At 40.8% G+C, this 17,511-nt stretch overlaps 1 protein-coding gene across 2 annotated transcripts in view; it reads right to left on the minus strand.

Moving 5' to 3' along the window:
• Positions 1 to 17,511, minus strand: part of GRK3 (G protein-coupled receptor kinase 3) — a 155,269-nt gene that overhangs the window by 65,357 nt on the left and 72,401 nt on the right. The window contains exon 3 of one of the 2 annotated variants that reach the window (XM_017498150.2): positions 14,047 to 14,120. The exons of the other annotated variant lie outside the window; for it this stretch is intronic. Coding sequence (XP_017353639.1) covers positions 14,047 to 14,120 — 74 coding nt within the window. The remainder of the gene's footprint in view (positions 1 to 14,046; positions 14,121 to 17,511) is intronic. 2 annotated transcript variants of the gene reach the window in all.

Consider the following 17,511-nt stretch of genomic DNA (forward strand, 5'->3'; position numbering starts at 1 on the left):
AAACTTGTGTATGCTTTGCAAAGTTCTCATGTTGTGTTTTTCAGCTCCATCAATTCATTTGTATTCTTCTCTAAGCTGTTTATTCTCATTAGCATCTTGTCAAACTTTTTTTCAAGGTTCTTGGTTTCTTTGCATTGGGTTAGAACACGTTCTTTTAGCTCAGAGAAGTTTGTTATTACCCATCTTTTGAAACCTGTTTCTGTCAATTCATCAGACTCATTCTCCATCCAGCCTTGTTCCCTTGCTGGTGAGGAGTTGTGATCCCTTAGACTAGGAGAGGCATTCTGGTTTTGGGTGTTTTCATCCCTTTTGCGCTGGTTTCTTCCCATCTTTGTGGATTTATCTACCTGTGGTCTTTGTAGTTGGTGACTTTCGGATGGGGTCTCTGAGTGTACGTCCTTTTCATTGATGATGAAGTTATTTCTTTGTTTATTAGTTTTCCTTCTAACAGGCCCCTCTGCTGTAGGACTGCTGGGGTCCACTCCAGACCCTGTTTGCCTGGGGATCACCTGCAGCAGCTGCAGAACAGTAAGGGTTGCTACCAGTTTCTTCTTCTGTTATCTTTGTCCCAGAAGGATACTCACCCAATGTCAGCCTGAGCTCTCCTTTATGAGGTGTCTCTTTGGATATGCAGGGGTTGGGGAGCTGCTTGAGGAGACAGTCTGTCCCTCATTGGAGCTCAAGTGCTCAGCTGTGAGCTCCATTGTTCTGTTCAGAGCTGCTGGGCAGGTATGTTTAAGTCTACTGCAGCGGAACTCATAACCACCTTTTTTCCCAGGTGCCTTGTCCTGGGAAGGTGGGGCTTTATTTATATGTTCCTGACGTGCTGCTGCCTTTTTTCAGAGATGCCCTGCCCAGCGAGGAGGTAGCCTAATCACAGTCTGCCAGCAGAGGCATTGCTGAGCTGCCATGGGCTCTGCCCAGCTGCTGTGTGAACTTCCTTGTGGTGTTGTTTATAGAGGAATAGATAGAACTGCCTCGGTAATGGGGGTCTGCCTCAGTATGGCTGACTGTCTCTGTAATGGCGGATTGCCTCAGTAATGGCAGACTGCCTCGGTAATGGTGGATTGCCTCAGTAATAGCAGACTGCCTCGGTAATGGTGGATTGCCTCAATAATAGCAGACTGCCTCCGTAGTGGTGGACTGCCTCGGTAATGGCAGACGCCCTTCGCCCCACAGAGCTGGGCCGTCCGGGGTCCAGCTGTGCTTGCTCTCAATCCAGAGTGTTTCAGATTGCTGTGAAACTCTCAATACAGAGCATTTCAGATGGCTGATCTTTGTGGGGGTGGGACCCAGCAAACCAGATCCCCTGTTTCAGCCCCCATTTTTCAGGTGAATGGGTAATTCTGTGTCCCAGGTATTCCAGGCACCAGTTGAAACAGCACCCAGATTTGTGTGAGTTTTTGTGCAGAGCAGCGCTGTGCCAGCTCAAACAGCCATGCGGGAGACTTGTGGCACTTTTCTGCCCAGGAATCTCCTGATTTGTGGGCAGTAAAAATTTATTTGGAAATGCAGTGATCACTCACCCTCTGCATTCTCACTGGGAACTACACTCCAGAGCTGTTCCTATTCAGCCACCTTGGATCATCTCCCAGAAAAGAAGGTTTCTAACAGTTACCACTTACTGTATGGACCTGAGCACTCTTTATTTTGATATGATAAAAGTTGGCACTAATTACGCCTATGGGAGAGAGCACAGGCTAAATAGAAATAAAGTTTGCGTTATGGCTTCCACAGTTTTGAAATCAAAACCAGCAAATTCTATTTATCAGATTCCTAAAAAAGATAAAGGCATAGTCATGCAGGTCACGCAAGAGGGTAGGTGAAATACTGAGGTCCCATGTGAGTCATAGGAGGGCTGGCTGGTTCACACACTGAGAAATTACCACGAATGTCTTAATTGTTCTGAAAGATCATCAGTGTTACACTGTGATGGCTGAAATTCACACTTCTGTTCCTGCCAGGGCTTAGAATGGAGTCTTCTTGAAAAAGACAGTAAAATCTGACATAAAGGCAGGCAGACTGGGGAAGGCTGATACTCTATCCGAAAGACCATCTTAATGAAGAATCAGTCCAGTAATGTCAACATAGCCACAGGACCAGGGTTTAACCATCCTAAGTCAATACAGGAGGACAAGTCTAACATGTTCAAATGCCATACTAGATGTGAATATGGTGGCTGCAAGGTAACAGGAGCCAGATACCAAAATCCAAAGCAGAGTCTGAAAATAAATCAGAGTTTTGGCTTGGTTGATTCCTTTTGTTGTATTTTGCTTTAGGCAGATCCAAAGGTTAATGCCAGAATGGCGTAGGATACAATGGTGGACTATTACTAAGCCAAAGGCAAGTTTCTGCCTCTACATAAGAACAGCCTCAAGGGATAATAAGCCTTCATGGAATTATGATCTTTGAAAATAAGTCTAATGAAATTTAAGTCTATGTTCCAAGAAACCTACAAAGCAAACTGACACCTGGTTAAACAAAGGCTCATTCTATGGAAGTTCCTTCCCATGAAGAGTCAAATCCTACCATTTCTGGGTAAATGATGCTCTGAAAGACAACACTATATTTACTAAGAGCCTTGTTCATTCTAAGCTCCAACTTGAACAACAGAAAAGGTAACTCTTGGTAGGTAAAGTAAGAACCTAAAGCATCTATGGCTGTAATTTGGCATTCACTTTCTATTATCAGTAAGACCACTGATAAAAGAACGTGCAGTGGCTCACACCTGTAATCCCAGCACTTTGGGAGGCTGAGGTGGGCGGATCATCAAGTGAGGATATCGAGACCACCCTGGCCAACATGCTGAAACCCCATCTCTACCAAAAATACAAAATTTAGCTGGGCATGGTGGTGTGTGCCTATGATCCCGGCTACTCGGGAGGCTGAAGCAGGAGAATCACATGAACCCAGGAGGTGGAGGTTGCAGTGAGCTGAAATTGCACCACTATACTCCAGCCTGGGCAAGAGAGCTGGACACTGTCAAAAAAAAAAACAAAACAAAAACCATGCAGTCGACTACCAATTGCTCTAAACAGATGTCCTATTGCAGCATATGCATAGCAAATGTCATCTCTGATCCTGGAAGTTTGGTTGTCCAGGTAACCTGGGCAGGGAAAGGTCTAGGTTCAAGGTGAAATGTCTTTCCTACTGCAGGATACAAACACTATCATCAATAATAAACATGTACAGGCCAGTAGTCCCTTTCTGCTTGGTGGCTACACAGCTCCCAGCCGAACATCTGGCCTAAACTACTTGAGCCCTAAGAGCCCTAAGACCAGGCTCTTTTGGTCCACAGGTAACATGGTCTCCACTTCCTCGCCCACCCTTTATTTCACCACCATTCCAGTGAGATGGTCTAGTGAAGTCATCAATGGTCTCTGTCGGGCCCAATCCAAGGCTCTCTCTTTTGTCCTTCGCCATCTTGACTTCTCAGCAGCATTCAACTCAGTTGTCCACTAAAGCCTTCTTTGAAACTTTCTTCTCTGACCTCTGTAAACTGTCCTCTCCAGGCTTCTCTTTCTTGGCCTCCTTTGGTAGTTCCTCTCTTCCGCTTGACTTTCAAATACTGAACCAACTCAGACCATGGTGCTGGGGGCAGCTCTTCTTCACCAGCTACGTTCTCCCTAGGTGAAGCTACTTAGCCCCACAGTTTCAAATATTATATTCTGAGGACTAAGTCTGTATCTCTAGGACTCCTGAGCTCCAGATGCTAAATATCCAACTATCTATTTGACATTTCCAGCTGAATATCTAGAAAGCATCTCAAATTTAACACGTCTAAATGAAACCCTTAACTTCCACATCCTCTGTACTCCAGCCAAACAGTCTCCTCTCCCAGCCTTCTTTATCACAAAAATGAGTAAAATCCTCCTCCCAGTTGCTTAAGCCAAAAAATGAATCAAAAAAAGATTCCACTCTTTTGCCACGCCCCTGCCACCACCACTTCCTACATCCAATTCATCAGCAAATCACGTCTGCTTTATAGTCAAAATATAACACAAACTCAGGCTCTGCCTCTGGTAAGAACCAATTAACTCCTAACAGAACAATCCCCCTGAGATAACAACCAAAAATTCTGGACACACATAAACAATAAGCGCTGTAGAGTGACCAGAGGTACACAGAGAATGGAAAAGGGCATCAAACAGAAACTGTAAGAAAGGATCGTTCTAAAAATAAAGAGCCACAGAAGGAAAGCTCCAAAATTCTATGTATAAATTCAATCAAAATTCCCGGTGGACCCCATAATGACACATGAGCATGGGAGACCCTAAGCAGCCTAGCTAAGCCTTAAAGAACTGAATAAGATTCATCTGCTACCACTGCGGAGAAGATAGGGCTTAGAGTTTGAGTAAGCCAAGTTAACTGTATCCTTCAACAAACAAATGAAAAAATCAGTATCCCTTGGAGGAGAATAACTGAGTTTAGAATATCCACAATATAACAATCACATGCTCAAGATACAATCTAAAATTATTCTACAGATGAAGAAACAGAAAATTGTGTCCCATGTGCAAGAGGACATACCATCAATGAAAACCAATCCAAGCTGACTCAGATGTTAGAATTATCAGACAAAGATTTTAAAGCAGCGATTCTAACTGGGTATAACAGAAAGCATGTCATCAGAAAATATTCATGTAATGAATAAAATGACAGGAAATAGCAGGAGGAAATAACTATGAGAAGAACCAGATAAAAATGTCAGAAGTAAAAAATAAGAGTATCTGAAATAAAACATTCAATGGATAGACATAACAGCAGATTAGAGATGCCAGAAGAAAATGCCAGTAAATGTGAAGACAATCCATAGGAAGTATCCAATCTAAAGAAAAGAAGAAAAAATCCTGGCAGAAAACTCAGACGGGGCATCCAGGATACACAGGATAGATAACATCCAAAGATCAAACATATACATAATCAGTCTTAAAAGGAGAGGAAAAAAAGATTGAGGAAGAAAAATAATCCTTTAAGATTAATGGCCCCTAATTTTCCCAGATTTGGTAAAAAACATATATAAATTTACAGATTCAAGAAACTCAGCAAATCCCACAAAGGATAAATACAATATCTAAAATTACTTCAGTAAAAAGTAGAAGCTTTCAAATGAGGGAAAAAATAATCAAGACACTTTTAGACAAGTTGACAGTGGAACGATGGGAAAAGATACATCATGAAAACAGTAAGCATAAGAAGACTGAAGTGTCCACATCTATATTACTACTCAGTGAAATCAATTTCAAGACAATTACCAGAGCTAGAGACATTTCATATGGAAAGACACAACAATCGAAAATGTTTATGTACTCAATAACAGAGCTTCAAAAAATGTGGAGAAAATGGACAAAACAAAAGAAGAAACAGACATTCTACAATCAGAGTGAAAGATTTTCACACCCTTTTCTCACCAATTGACAGAACAACTAGATATAAAATCAAAAGATGTAGAAGCTATCGTATCAACTACCTTGACCTAACCGATACTTATAAAACACTATACCTAATACTCCTCTGTTTTAATTTTTCCATGGGCTTTAGAATAAAGTGTAAATTTGTTCCTCCAGCCCCCAAAACTCTGCCTCTCTCTTCAACCTGATCTTTGCTCACGCCACCTGCCCCTCTCTTCGTACCATACAACCAGACCACACTAGTCCTCTTTCAGTTCCCCAAATATGCCAAGGTCTTTCCTACCATGTTAGGGGCTCTGTCTTGTCCACGACTTTAGCCTGAAATGCTCTCCCCCTCACCCAGCTTTCATCTTCAAAAGACCAGCCTCTTTAACATTAAAACCTGAGTTTGGACTTCATCTCCTCTGACAGTCTTTGACTCATCAATCTAAAGTAGTCACCAAGTCACAATACAACATGCTGAGTTTTGGGTAGATCTTGAATCATTACATAGCAGGTTTGACTTCCGGGTACACTTCCTGTTTATTATTTGTTTATTGTCTGTTTCTCTCAACCAGAATTCAAGCTCAAAGAGGTAAGTTCTTTATAGCTGTTCTTCTGAACAATGTCTGGCATAACGTTGGTGTTTAATATTGGTTATGCCAAGTTGGTGTTTAACACAGCTCATGCCAGTAAGCTCAGCACTTTGGGAGGCTGTGGTGGGAGGATCACTTAAGGCCAGAAGTTCAAGACCAGCCTGGGCAACAGAGTGAGACCTTAACACAAAAATTTTTTTAATAGAAAAAAATGTATCTGGATGTGTGGTACACACCTGTCGCCCCAGCTACACAGGAGCCTGAGGCAGGAGGATTGCTTGAGCCCAGGGGTTCAAGACTGGAGGGAACCATGATTGCACCACTGTACTCCAGCCTGGGTGACACAGCAAGACCCTGTCTCAAAATGTTAAAAATGCTAAATAACTATTGGTTGAACTAGTGAAAAAAATCTAATAGTAATTTCACCTTGGAATCATATTTATTTTCTCTTTTCCATTACTTATTTTTAAATCGAGGTATAATGTACATATTTTTATAAGCTGCCTCAAAATCTAACGGGAACAAGAAGTATATAAATCAATATATGGAGCAGTAACTGGGGCATCACTGCTCTATGTGTGTTGTGTAGACACACAACAACCCTACAAGACAAGTACTATCATCATTGCAATTCTTAGCTGAGGAAACCTTACGTCTCGAGAGAAGTTTGCCCAAGTCCACACAACTAGTAAGTAGGAGAGTTCAAATCCAGCCAGTCTGAGTTCAGCACTAAAACTCTCAGCTACTATGTTGCACGTAACTGAACGACATGTTATACACACTACAGGCTAGAAAATGGTTGTTCAAGTAGTATCCTGTTTGAACCTCACAGTTACCCTGTGAAGTAGGTAGGAGATGATTACTAGCCTCACTTTATAGATGAGGCAACTGAAGCTCAGATATGAGGTCCTCATACTATGACAGCCTCAAGTACAGGGATGGTGTGTCTTTGCATCTGTAAGCTCAGCGTCTGCCATAAAGGTAGATACTTCAGGGTTTGCTGAATGACTTGCCCCACATTCCACAGCAAATGAGAGCTGCCGTTGCACAAGATCCTAGCTAGGTCTTCTGCTGATGAGCAAAAATGCTGACCACACACATACACAAGCAGCAGACACATGGTAGACGTGACATGAGCAGCAGACAACAAACAGCGTAACAATCAGAAAAGGCAGCCATCACAGAAGATGGAAACAGCTGCACAAACAGACCTGCTGGAAAATGGAGACATTTTCTACATTGAGCTAGACCTTACAGAAAGCCAGGCTCTCTACAAGCAAAGCAGCACCATTCTAGGCTGGGGAAAGGACACAGGAAAGTAACAAAAAGGATGGTCTTGGGTTTGGGGAAGGCTGGTTAGTCAGGTTTGGCCAATGTAAACATCCTATGTAAGAAGTTAGTGAAAAATAAACAGGGAGAGAGGTAGGTACTAGGTAATGTAAGCTACTTTGAATGGCAGGATATGCAGTTAGAACTTTAACGTGGGTAAAAATGGGTAACTGGAGACACAGGAAAGTGGAAATACAGTGCACAAAATGTACCTTTCAAGATACCCGACAAGAGTTTTCTAGGGATGGGGGTCACAGCCAACAAGCAGCAATTAAAGAAAAATGACTCAACTGACAAAAATGAGGGGTCAGAGAAGAATTACTGATAACTTCAATGTGTAAAGGCTGAACTGATTTAAAGAACTGCACTTGAGCCCCAAGAGTGGAGGATAGCTTCAGTGAAAGAATACAGAGCAGGCTGCTGAGGAGGTTGACAGCATCCTCCAAGGGGATCGTCTGATGAGCCAGACCCAGCATGTGTCAAGCCAGAAGAGACGTGAGAATCACTGGGGAGGACGCCAGCTAAGAGAAACACCAATGCTTCAAGTTCAGATGGAAACGCATCAGCAGCAATCACCGCTGTATCTGCAATACGTGCCTAGGAAATAACCACAAGTAGATTGCCCATCTGTTTCAACCCAGCAAAAATTATCTGCTAAAGGAGATTTCTCTGTATTTGACAAGGTGACTTAGTAAATGCTGAAATTGGAGAGCTTAAGCTTTTAGAAACACAAGGAAGAAATTTTTTTTGACAGATCAAGCTGTGCTACATATCCAGATAAAATGCCTGATTATGATTCAGACTGAAATAATAAGGTTACTTTATACCGGGTAAAATCCTTTTGGATTTAGTTTACTTTTTTTTTTTTTACATTATGGTAAACATATATCATAATCTGACCTTTCTTCCTAATACATTAACATAATTTTTAAAGTTTTCATGTGTATGTATATTTTTATGTGCATTTTCAGATATAAACCAGAAAGAACATTCCTCAAACTTTCAAATTTTTACAAAAACACTAATATCAGCCCCAGACATGCTATACTTTCTTTTGACTATGTAAAATGTTTTAGGATACAGACACATCACACTAATAATAATGGTATATATAATTTCTTAAATATATTTTCATTCAAAATAGTTTCTAATTTCTATTTTCCTTTCCTCTTTGACTTATAAATTGTTTGGAAGTATACTGATTTTCAGGCAGTTAAGGATTCCTTATTTTAACTCTGTTATTAAATTTGAGCTTAATTCTATTGTTGTCAGAGATCATACTCTAATTATGAAATTTGTAAAAGCTCTCTTTATGACTCATCACATGATCTATTTTGATGTTCCATGTGTACTTTAAAGAATGTGGGCCAAGCATGATGGGTCATGCCTGTAATCCCAGCACTTTGGGAAGCTGAGGCAGGTGGATCATGAGGTCAGGAGTTCAAGACCAGCCTGGCCAACATGGTGAAACCCCATCCCTACTAAAACTACGAAAATTAGCCAGGTATGGTGGTAGGCACCTGTAATCCCAGCTACTTGGGAGGCTGAGACAGGAGAATCACTTGAACCCAAGAGGTAGAGATTGCAGTGAGCCGAGACTGCACCACTGCACTCCAGCCTGGGCAACACAGCAAGACTCCATCTCAAAAAAAAAGAGTAAGAATTCCATTTTTGCTAGGTGCAGCATTCTATATATGGCAATTAGGTCAAATTTACTCATCGTTTTATTAAGATATTCTATATCCTTACTAAATTTTTGTCTGCCTGTTCTATAAGCTCTGGAAGGGTATGTGTTACTATTTCCCAATAGGATTATAGATTTGTCATTTTATATCTGCCAATTTTTGCTTTATATACTTTGAAGTGGTGTTGTTATATACAGATTTAAGTCTGTGATATCTTTTTGTTTGACTGACACCATTATCATTGAGAAGTATATCTTTATTTCAAAGCAGCATTACTGCATAGTTTGCCTGATATTAGTGCAGTTATGCCAGCTTTGCCTTGGTTAGTGTTTGTACTGTATCACCTCTTCCATCCATCTGTTTAAACTATATCTCTTGTAGGGAGTATATGCCGGGGGAGGGGGGTGAGCATGAGTTCTTCATCCAGTCTGGAAAACTTAATCTTTTACTTGGAGTATTTAATCCTTTACATGAAATGTAATTACTTAAAGAGACTTGTAGCTACTTACTCTTTGTTTACTATTTGACCCACCTATTTTATGTCCTACTTATATTTCTTTTTTTGCCTTTCTGTTGATTAGTAAATGTGGTTTTATTTACTTTTTCCCTCTTTTAACTTGTTAGATATACAGTCATGTGTAGTTTAATGACAAGGATATTTCTAAGAAATGCGTCAATAGGCAATTTCATAATTGTGTGAACATCATTGCGCATGCTTACAAGAACCTACATGGTATACCTACTACACACCTGGGCCATACGATGTAGCCTATGGCTCCCAGGATTCAAACTGTGCAGCACTGTACTGAATATTGTAGGCAACTGTAACACAACAGTAAGTGTGTCCAAACATAGAAAAGGTACAATAAAAATGCAGTATTCTAATCTTCTGGGATCACTCTCATATACGTGGTCTGTTCTTGGTCTAATAACATCATCCAGCCCATGACTGTACACACTATTCTTACAGAAGTTACCTTAGAAATTAAAATAAACATCCCTGACTGATTACAATCCAATGTAATTTATTACTTATACCAAATTACTTATACTAACCCCCAATAATCCTAGAAACTTAAAGTATTTTAATTTCATTAACCTCCCCTGCCTTTTGTGCTACTGTCATGCATTTTAGTTCTACATATATTTTAATCTCAAGAAACATGACATTACTGCTTTATAGTCAACATTCATTTATATCTTACATACATATTTCCCCTTCATGCTCTCCATTTCTTTCTGCATCTCCATCTGGATCATCTTCCTTCTGACTAAAGTATCTCCCTTTAGTATTTCTTGTCATGCAGGTCCAGTATTGACAAATCCCTCAGTTTTTGTTTGTCTAACTATATCTTTCTATCGCTTCATTTTTTTCATGAGAATTTTTTATTTCAATGATCCACAAAACAATATTATAAATACTTTGTAAAAATATTAAGTTTAGGCTACCATTATTCATTTTTAAAAGTGTGCTAGAAGGCTGTTTTTGCCAACTTCCTTTCTCGGTAAAGGTTAACTTCCACTTTAAGACACGGAAGATGAAAAGCTGTTGGAAGAAATCTTCACATGTACAAAGTTGTTTGTTTTTCTTGGCAATTTAAAAATACAGAACGGTTTAAAATGAATACACATTAAGGTAGTGTTTTATCTCCACTATACAATTGTTATTACACGAGGAACTGTTCCATTCAGTTAAAACCTAATGAATACCATCAACTTCTCCTGGCTTACTTTCCTGATCAGATTTAGTACATAAACATAATTTCGTTACCTTTTTGAATGTGCTTAGAAAAATTACAATATCATAGTTCACATAAAGCCCTTTAAAAATCTCATGTCACAGGTTGTTGACAAGAGGAAATAATGACATCACTCTTCTTAGGAATACCCTCTGGGTAGAGAGGGGCAATACTAAGCATGTTATGTAAACAGAAAAAAAAAAACGGCCACAATTTTTAGTACCAGAAGCATTGCCAACTTGCACAAAGTCCATCTGTCCACATTTCAAAATGGTTTGAATTTGAACATATAGGCCACAGCACAGAATTTCAAATATAATGATTAAATCAGGCAAATAATGATAGTTTTTGTTTGTTTGTTTGAAGACGGAGCTTTTGCTCTTGTCAACCCAGGTAGAGTGCAATGACTCCATCTTGGCTCACTGCAACCTCTGTCTCCCAGGTTCAAGCAATTCCGCTGCCTCAGCCTCCCAAGTAGCTGGGATTACAGGCACGCGCCACCACGCCCAGCTAATTTTGTAATTTTTTTTTTTTTTTTTTTGGTAGAGACAAGGTTTCACCATGTTGGCCAGGCTAGTCTTGAATTCTTGACCTCAGGTGATCTGCCCACCTCAGCCTCCCAAAGTGCTGGGATTACAGGCATGAACCACTGCGCCCAGCCGTTTCACTATCTATCACTAAGAAAATACCTGACTGATTTCCAGGATTCAGAAGTAATCTTTCGGCATCTTTTCTCCCCATTTTGCCAAAATACCATTTTTCTGCCTGAATGGAATCTGCAGGTGCTACATAATTGCTCGGGGTATAACCATTCTTTCCTGTAGCGATTGATCTCGCTTCCCACCAGCCGCCTTCCGTATTGTTAATTATTTGAAATCTTTCACCCTTCCTAAATGAAAGGTCTTCTGTAGTTCTAGCTTCATAATCATAGAAGGCCACAAATATAGGAACACCACCTGTTAAACCAGCAGAATATGAACTTGGCACCCCTGAGAATAAGGAAGATGCGCCTCTAAAAGGTGTTACCCCTGAGGATCCCCCAAATGGTGTCATGGAAAGACTGCTGAAATTAACTGCTTTTCCTTTGCTGAAGATGATGGGTATGGTGACACCACAGTCGGTTCTGCTCCATAATGGCTCACACTTGTACTGACAGGCTCTGGAGTATTCTCAGGTCTGTATTTAATGGCTTGATTTTTGCTTTCTTTACTTTGAATGCAGCGCATTATCAAATCTGTCCTCAGGCAGCAACTCACTGAGTTGCTGCTGCCACAGCTCCAGGTGACAGGAGGGGGTGGCAAGCGGAGGCCCAGGCCACAGGTCCTCTCCCTCTTCCACCTCCTTGTCCCCCATTTTTGAAGAAAATTTTTGCTGGGAGTAGAATTCTAGTCTGGCAATTATCTTTCTTTCCTTTAAAGATGCCCATTTCATTGTCTTTTTTATAAAATCATTTTTTTATTAAAAAATCATTTTCATAATGTCACAGTCAGTCAAATTGTTGCTCCTTTAAAAGTAATGTGTCTTCCCCACTGCTCACTATGGCTATTTTAAAGATATTTTCATAGTTTAAAAACTTTGGCATAGTTCCCATAGTCTTATATTGACATGCAAAGATCTGTTTCATTTGCATTCATTCAGCTTAGGGATTCCTAAGCTTTCAAATCTGTTAGCTGCTGTCTTTCATCATTTTGTAAAATTCTATGTATTACCTTTTCGTATCTTGCTTTTGCCCTATTCTCTCCCTTCTCTTTCTGAAACTCCAATCCCACATGTGTCAGACCTTTTAAAAATGTCTCATGGGTCTTTAGTGTTTCTGTTTCTTTTTTCAATTCCTTTTCTTGTGTGTCAGTTTGAGACTATCCACTGACCTGCCTTTCTGTTTATTAATTTTGTCTTGAACTCTAACCAATCTGCTATTGAACTTAACCATTAGTTCTAATTTCAAGTGTGGTACTTTCTGTTCTAAAGTGTTTACTTAAGTCTCTATAATAAATTCAGATTTTCCTGAAATTATGTATCCCTTCATCTATTGTGTCCATGTTTTCCTATTTTCTTGAACATATGATGCATAGTTATTTTAAAGTTACTGTCTGCTAACTCCAATATCTGATTCACCTGTTGGTCTGCTTTTATTGCCTTGTTTATGATTCACATGATCTTCCTTCTTAGCATATCTCATAATTCTTTACTGTATGCTAAACACTATACAGTCCTTACATAATGTTATTTTCTACCTGTAAAAAGACAGAAAAGGGCTCCCTTTGTACTTTGGTAGGCAGGTAAAGAGGGAGCTCATCATCCAATAAGGGATGGCACTAGGTTGGGTTGTCATTTTTATAGGACCCCATCTGCTTCTGCCTCGACCCTGTTTCTAAGGCATGCCCTCCATGGAGTTCAATGAGAGACTTTTGTTTCCTTAGCACTGGATTCAGTTCTGCCCAGGACAAGTTTTCAGCTTGCTCTTTGGCCACCCACCCCACTAAGCTTGAGAACCTGGCATGTGTTTTGAGAGGGCGACTAATCACCTGTGTGGGGCTTCCAAGTCTTATTTTTAAACTCTAGCTCCAGAAACCTCTTCTGCACTTTTTGGCTCCCAGAAGTGGCCAAGCCTGGATGCTCACCTGCCCACTATGCCTGAAAACAACAGACACCCCAAGTGAAAAGTAGCTGCAGATCCTCAATGTCGCCAGACCACTTCCTCTAGGGTTTTCATCTCTTGTCCATTCTGTTTTCAGCCTCCAGCTGGTCTATGTTTCCTAAGCACTGTAAGGCTGTAGGAGATTTCCACGTGCCTTCCAGAAGTTTCTGGCCTCCCTCTTCAGCTCCCCTCCCACCTCAGACTTCACCAAATGCCTTATGGGAAAAATCAGTCATGCATTTGAGCACCTCACCACACCTCCCCCCCACCAGCACCAAATCTCCAATTTGTCAGTCCAGTAAGACTAGAAAACCTTGGCTAATATCTCTTTCAAACATAGTAGCAGTCCTCTGCCTCTGCTCACATCTCCAGAGGAAATAAAATAACTGGCGCTCCTCAGTGCAGCTCTGGATATCCTCCCATCTCTGGAACTTCAGTCCAACTGTCCCTCGTTGCTTCCATAGCACTCTGAAGCCTTTAAGAATGCAACTCTTACAGCGTGTTCAGCTTTTTTATACATGTTAGCATCCTCAACCTGATACTGTATTTTGCACTACTAATTACTTTCAATGAATTTCTAAATATGTATAGGATACTGAGTAGTCTTAATATGTTCCAAATATAGTTTAAATGTGCTTTTGAAAGAAAAGCATCAGTAAAACCTCTTACCTCTTCATAAAACTTCACCTGAGGTACAGCTTCATTAATTTCATTCAAACAAAAATCTTTAAATAGCAAGAAACCTAAAGGAAAAAAATAAAAAAATTTCAGGGTGGGCAATTCATTGAAATTTTATCCCACAAGGATGTTTTCAAAGCAATGTGTTTACACCTCAACCTCTTCTTCCCCTACTTTTTTTTTTTTTTTTTTTTTAAGATTTCAAGAAGCTAGTGAATTAATTAATCCCTAGAAGGAAATACTCCAGGCAGAGGAGTACCACATACCTGGCTCCTTGCTTCAGGGTCCCTTCTCTATTCATGTCCCCCACCCTCTTTCTATAAAAGCATGAAACAACAGGGCTGACGTTCACCACCACCACTTGGAGCCGCTGACCACTGCAGGGACCAAAATAATAACCAAATGAATAAGAGGTACAGACGGTATGAAAGCATTGGTGAGAATCCCCAAGATGCTAATAAACACTATGCCCGCTAAAATAGGACCAAACGCCCTAAACACACACACACACACACACACACACACACACACACACACACACACACACCCAGAACTTCCCAAACCTTTCTAGACCTTTCTCTTACCACTCACTCATTATTTCCAAGTCCCTACCAAACACCCAGTGCCAGAGTAGATTACCCATTCCCAAGTCATTCTTCACTCCTTCACAACTACATGGCTCGCCTTTAAACAATCAATGCCATTTGCCTAGAATACCACACACACCCCTTTCTGTACCTTGAACATTCCTAAAATAACCAGAATTGGACTCCAAAGCCGCCTGTGCTACGAAGACTTCTCTGATGAGACAGACCCTATTGCACAATGCCTAGTACACAGTAGGTGGTCAATAAACGTTCATTGAATGAATGTTTGTTTACTTAGCCTTTCCAACATTCTGTCAAAATATTTACCACGCTCGAATTAATTACCTGATTTGTAAGGCTCTCATTCCATTTGAGAACCTAGTGCCTTGCTTAAGGCCTAATGGTCACGCCTAGATAAACAAAGTTGAATAGAACAAGCTGATACCAGACTGGAGATAGAGATACTTGAAGATCATAAATTCCAAAAAGTCAAAACAATTAAACACAGGGTTAGCAAAAACAGAAGTCACAGAAGGGAACTGAAGACTCACGAGGTCTAACATGTAGAGAGGAGGTGGACCAGAATTCCCCAGGTAGGACTCAAAAAGGAAGTAGCTGTGATGAGATTTTAATTACTATTAGCATAAGGCTCTCGTAACTTGAACTGGTCTGTGACTGCTCCACAAATTCCCCCACAGTTCCTGGAACATGACCTTTGAAAATGGTAAGTGTTCGTTCACTCAAACCAGAGTAGAATGACTAAGAGAACTAGTTAAATAGGCACAGCCAGACTTTAGCAGGGGCAGGTGCACACCTGCAGCAGAAGCACGGCCACTCTTATCCCATGGAGAAACTGCAATGACCCCAACGAACACAGGAAGTAGGAAATTCAAGTAGCAGGCAAATGGGAAGGATACACATCTCTATCTGTCTGTATGTTAGTATTTTGAGTTTAAGAGTAATGGCTGTCTCTTCATTTTCATTCATTTCAAAGGAATTCCTAATTTCCCTTGTCATTTCTTCTTGGATCCGTGAGTCCTTCAGAAGGATGCAATTTAATTTCAAAATATTTTGGGATTTTTCAGACATTGATTCCTGTTTAGCTCTGCTGTGGTCAGAGAACACGCTTGGTATAACTTCAATGTTTTTGGTTTTGTTTTGAGATGGAGTCTCGCTCTGTAGCCCAGGCCGGAGTGCAGTGGTGCGATCTTGGCTCACTGCAACCTCCATCTCCCGTGTACCGGTTCAAGCAATTCCCCTACCTCAACCTCCCAAGAAGCTGGGATTACGGGCATGAACCACTATGCCCAGCTAATTTTGTGTGTGTGTGTGTGTGTGTGTGTGTGTGTGTGTGTGTGTGTTTTAGTAGAGATGGGCTTTCACCATATTGGCCAGTCTGGTCTTGAACTCCTGAGCTTGTGATCCGCCTGCCTCAGCCTCCCGAAGTGCTGGGATTACAGGTGTGAGCCACCACACCCGGTCAACTTCAATGTTTTTAAATGCATTGAAACTTTTGGTCTATCTAGGTGAGTGCTGCATGGCACTTGAAAAGAAATGTGCATTCTGTTCTTGTAGGATGGAGTGTTTCATTTAAAAGAATAAAAAGGCAATTAAACCAAGTGGGCTTGATAGACTTGTTCGAGATGGTCCTCTGCAGCAATACAGATGGAACTGAAGTCCATTATCCTAAGTGAAGTCAGTCAGAAATAGAAAGTCAAATACTGCACGTTCTCATTAAGAAGTGGGAGCTTTTAAACAATGGGTACACGTGGACATAGGGCGTAAAATAATAGACACTGGAAACTCTAAAAGGTAGGAGGATGGGAGAGGAGTGAGCCACAAAAAATCACACACCGGGTACAACGCACACTAAAAGACCAGAGTTCACCACTATGCAATGTGTCCATGTAACAAAATTGAACTTGTACCCCCCAAATCCATAAAAATAAAAGATCATCCTCTGAATCTTCACTGAATGTCTGTCTATTGATTCTATCCATTATCAACAGGGAAGTGCTGAACTCTCCATTTGTAATTGTAGATTTGTTCATCTTTTTTCAATGTTGTCAGGTTTTGCCGCATGTACTTCTTTTTCTATTTTTGGAAGAGAAAACTAATATGAGAATTTGAACTTAGGTATTTTGATCAAATTAAAGATGTTTTCAAAATGCCTAAATGACAAAATGAAATAATACCACACATGGACCACTGTCTTTTGACTACACTCGGAATCAAACTGAACCTCTTCACCATCGCCTGCCCCCGCCCTCTGGAGTCGCCATGCCCTCCTCCAGCCCCATCTCCCAGCGCTCCACCCAAGCTGACTTCACTTAGGCCAAGCTTCCGTACTGTAGTTTCTCTAACACCAAGCTCATTCCCTTCTCGGGGTTTCTTGTCAGCTATTCCCACCGCCTCACACACTTTTCGTGGATCTTCAGGCTTGAACAGCTCACTAGTTCACTTCAAATATCCCTTTCCCTGAGGAGGCCTTCATGATTCTCACTCATTCTCAATACCCTGTTCTCTGTCTCTATCTGTCATCCATACACACACACACACACACCACAAAACACTTTGTAGCACTTATGATGACCAAAAATCATCACATGTATATATCTGCTTCTTTACTGTCTACCTCTTCTGCTACAGTATAAGCTGCAATGCATAGGGTGCAGGCGTTTTATTCTCTACTATGTTTGCACAAGAGCATTGACTGTGGCAAAGACAGCTTAGGAGAGAGAACAAAGGAAAAAAGGTAGAAGAGAGAGAATGGGTAGGAGGGGAGGGAGGGAATTTGGGGGAAAGGAGGGAGGAAGAGGACAGAAACGGGAGAGATGAGGGAGCGAAGGAGATGAATGAATGAACACCC

The sequence above is a fragment of the Cebus imitator genome, unplaced genomic scaffold, assembly GCF_001604975.1.
Source record: "Cebus imitator isolate Cc_AM_T3 unplaced genomic scaffold, Cebus_imitator-1.0 Scaffold237, whole genome shotgun sequence".
Lineage (NCBI taxonomy): Eukaryota > Metazoa > Chordata > Mammalia > Primates > Cebidae > Cebus > Cebus imitator.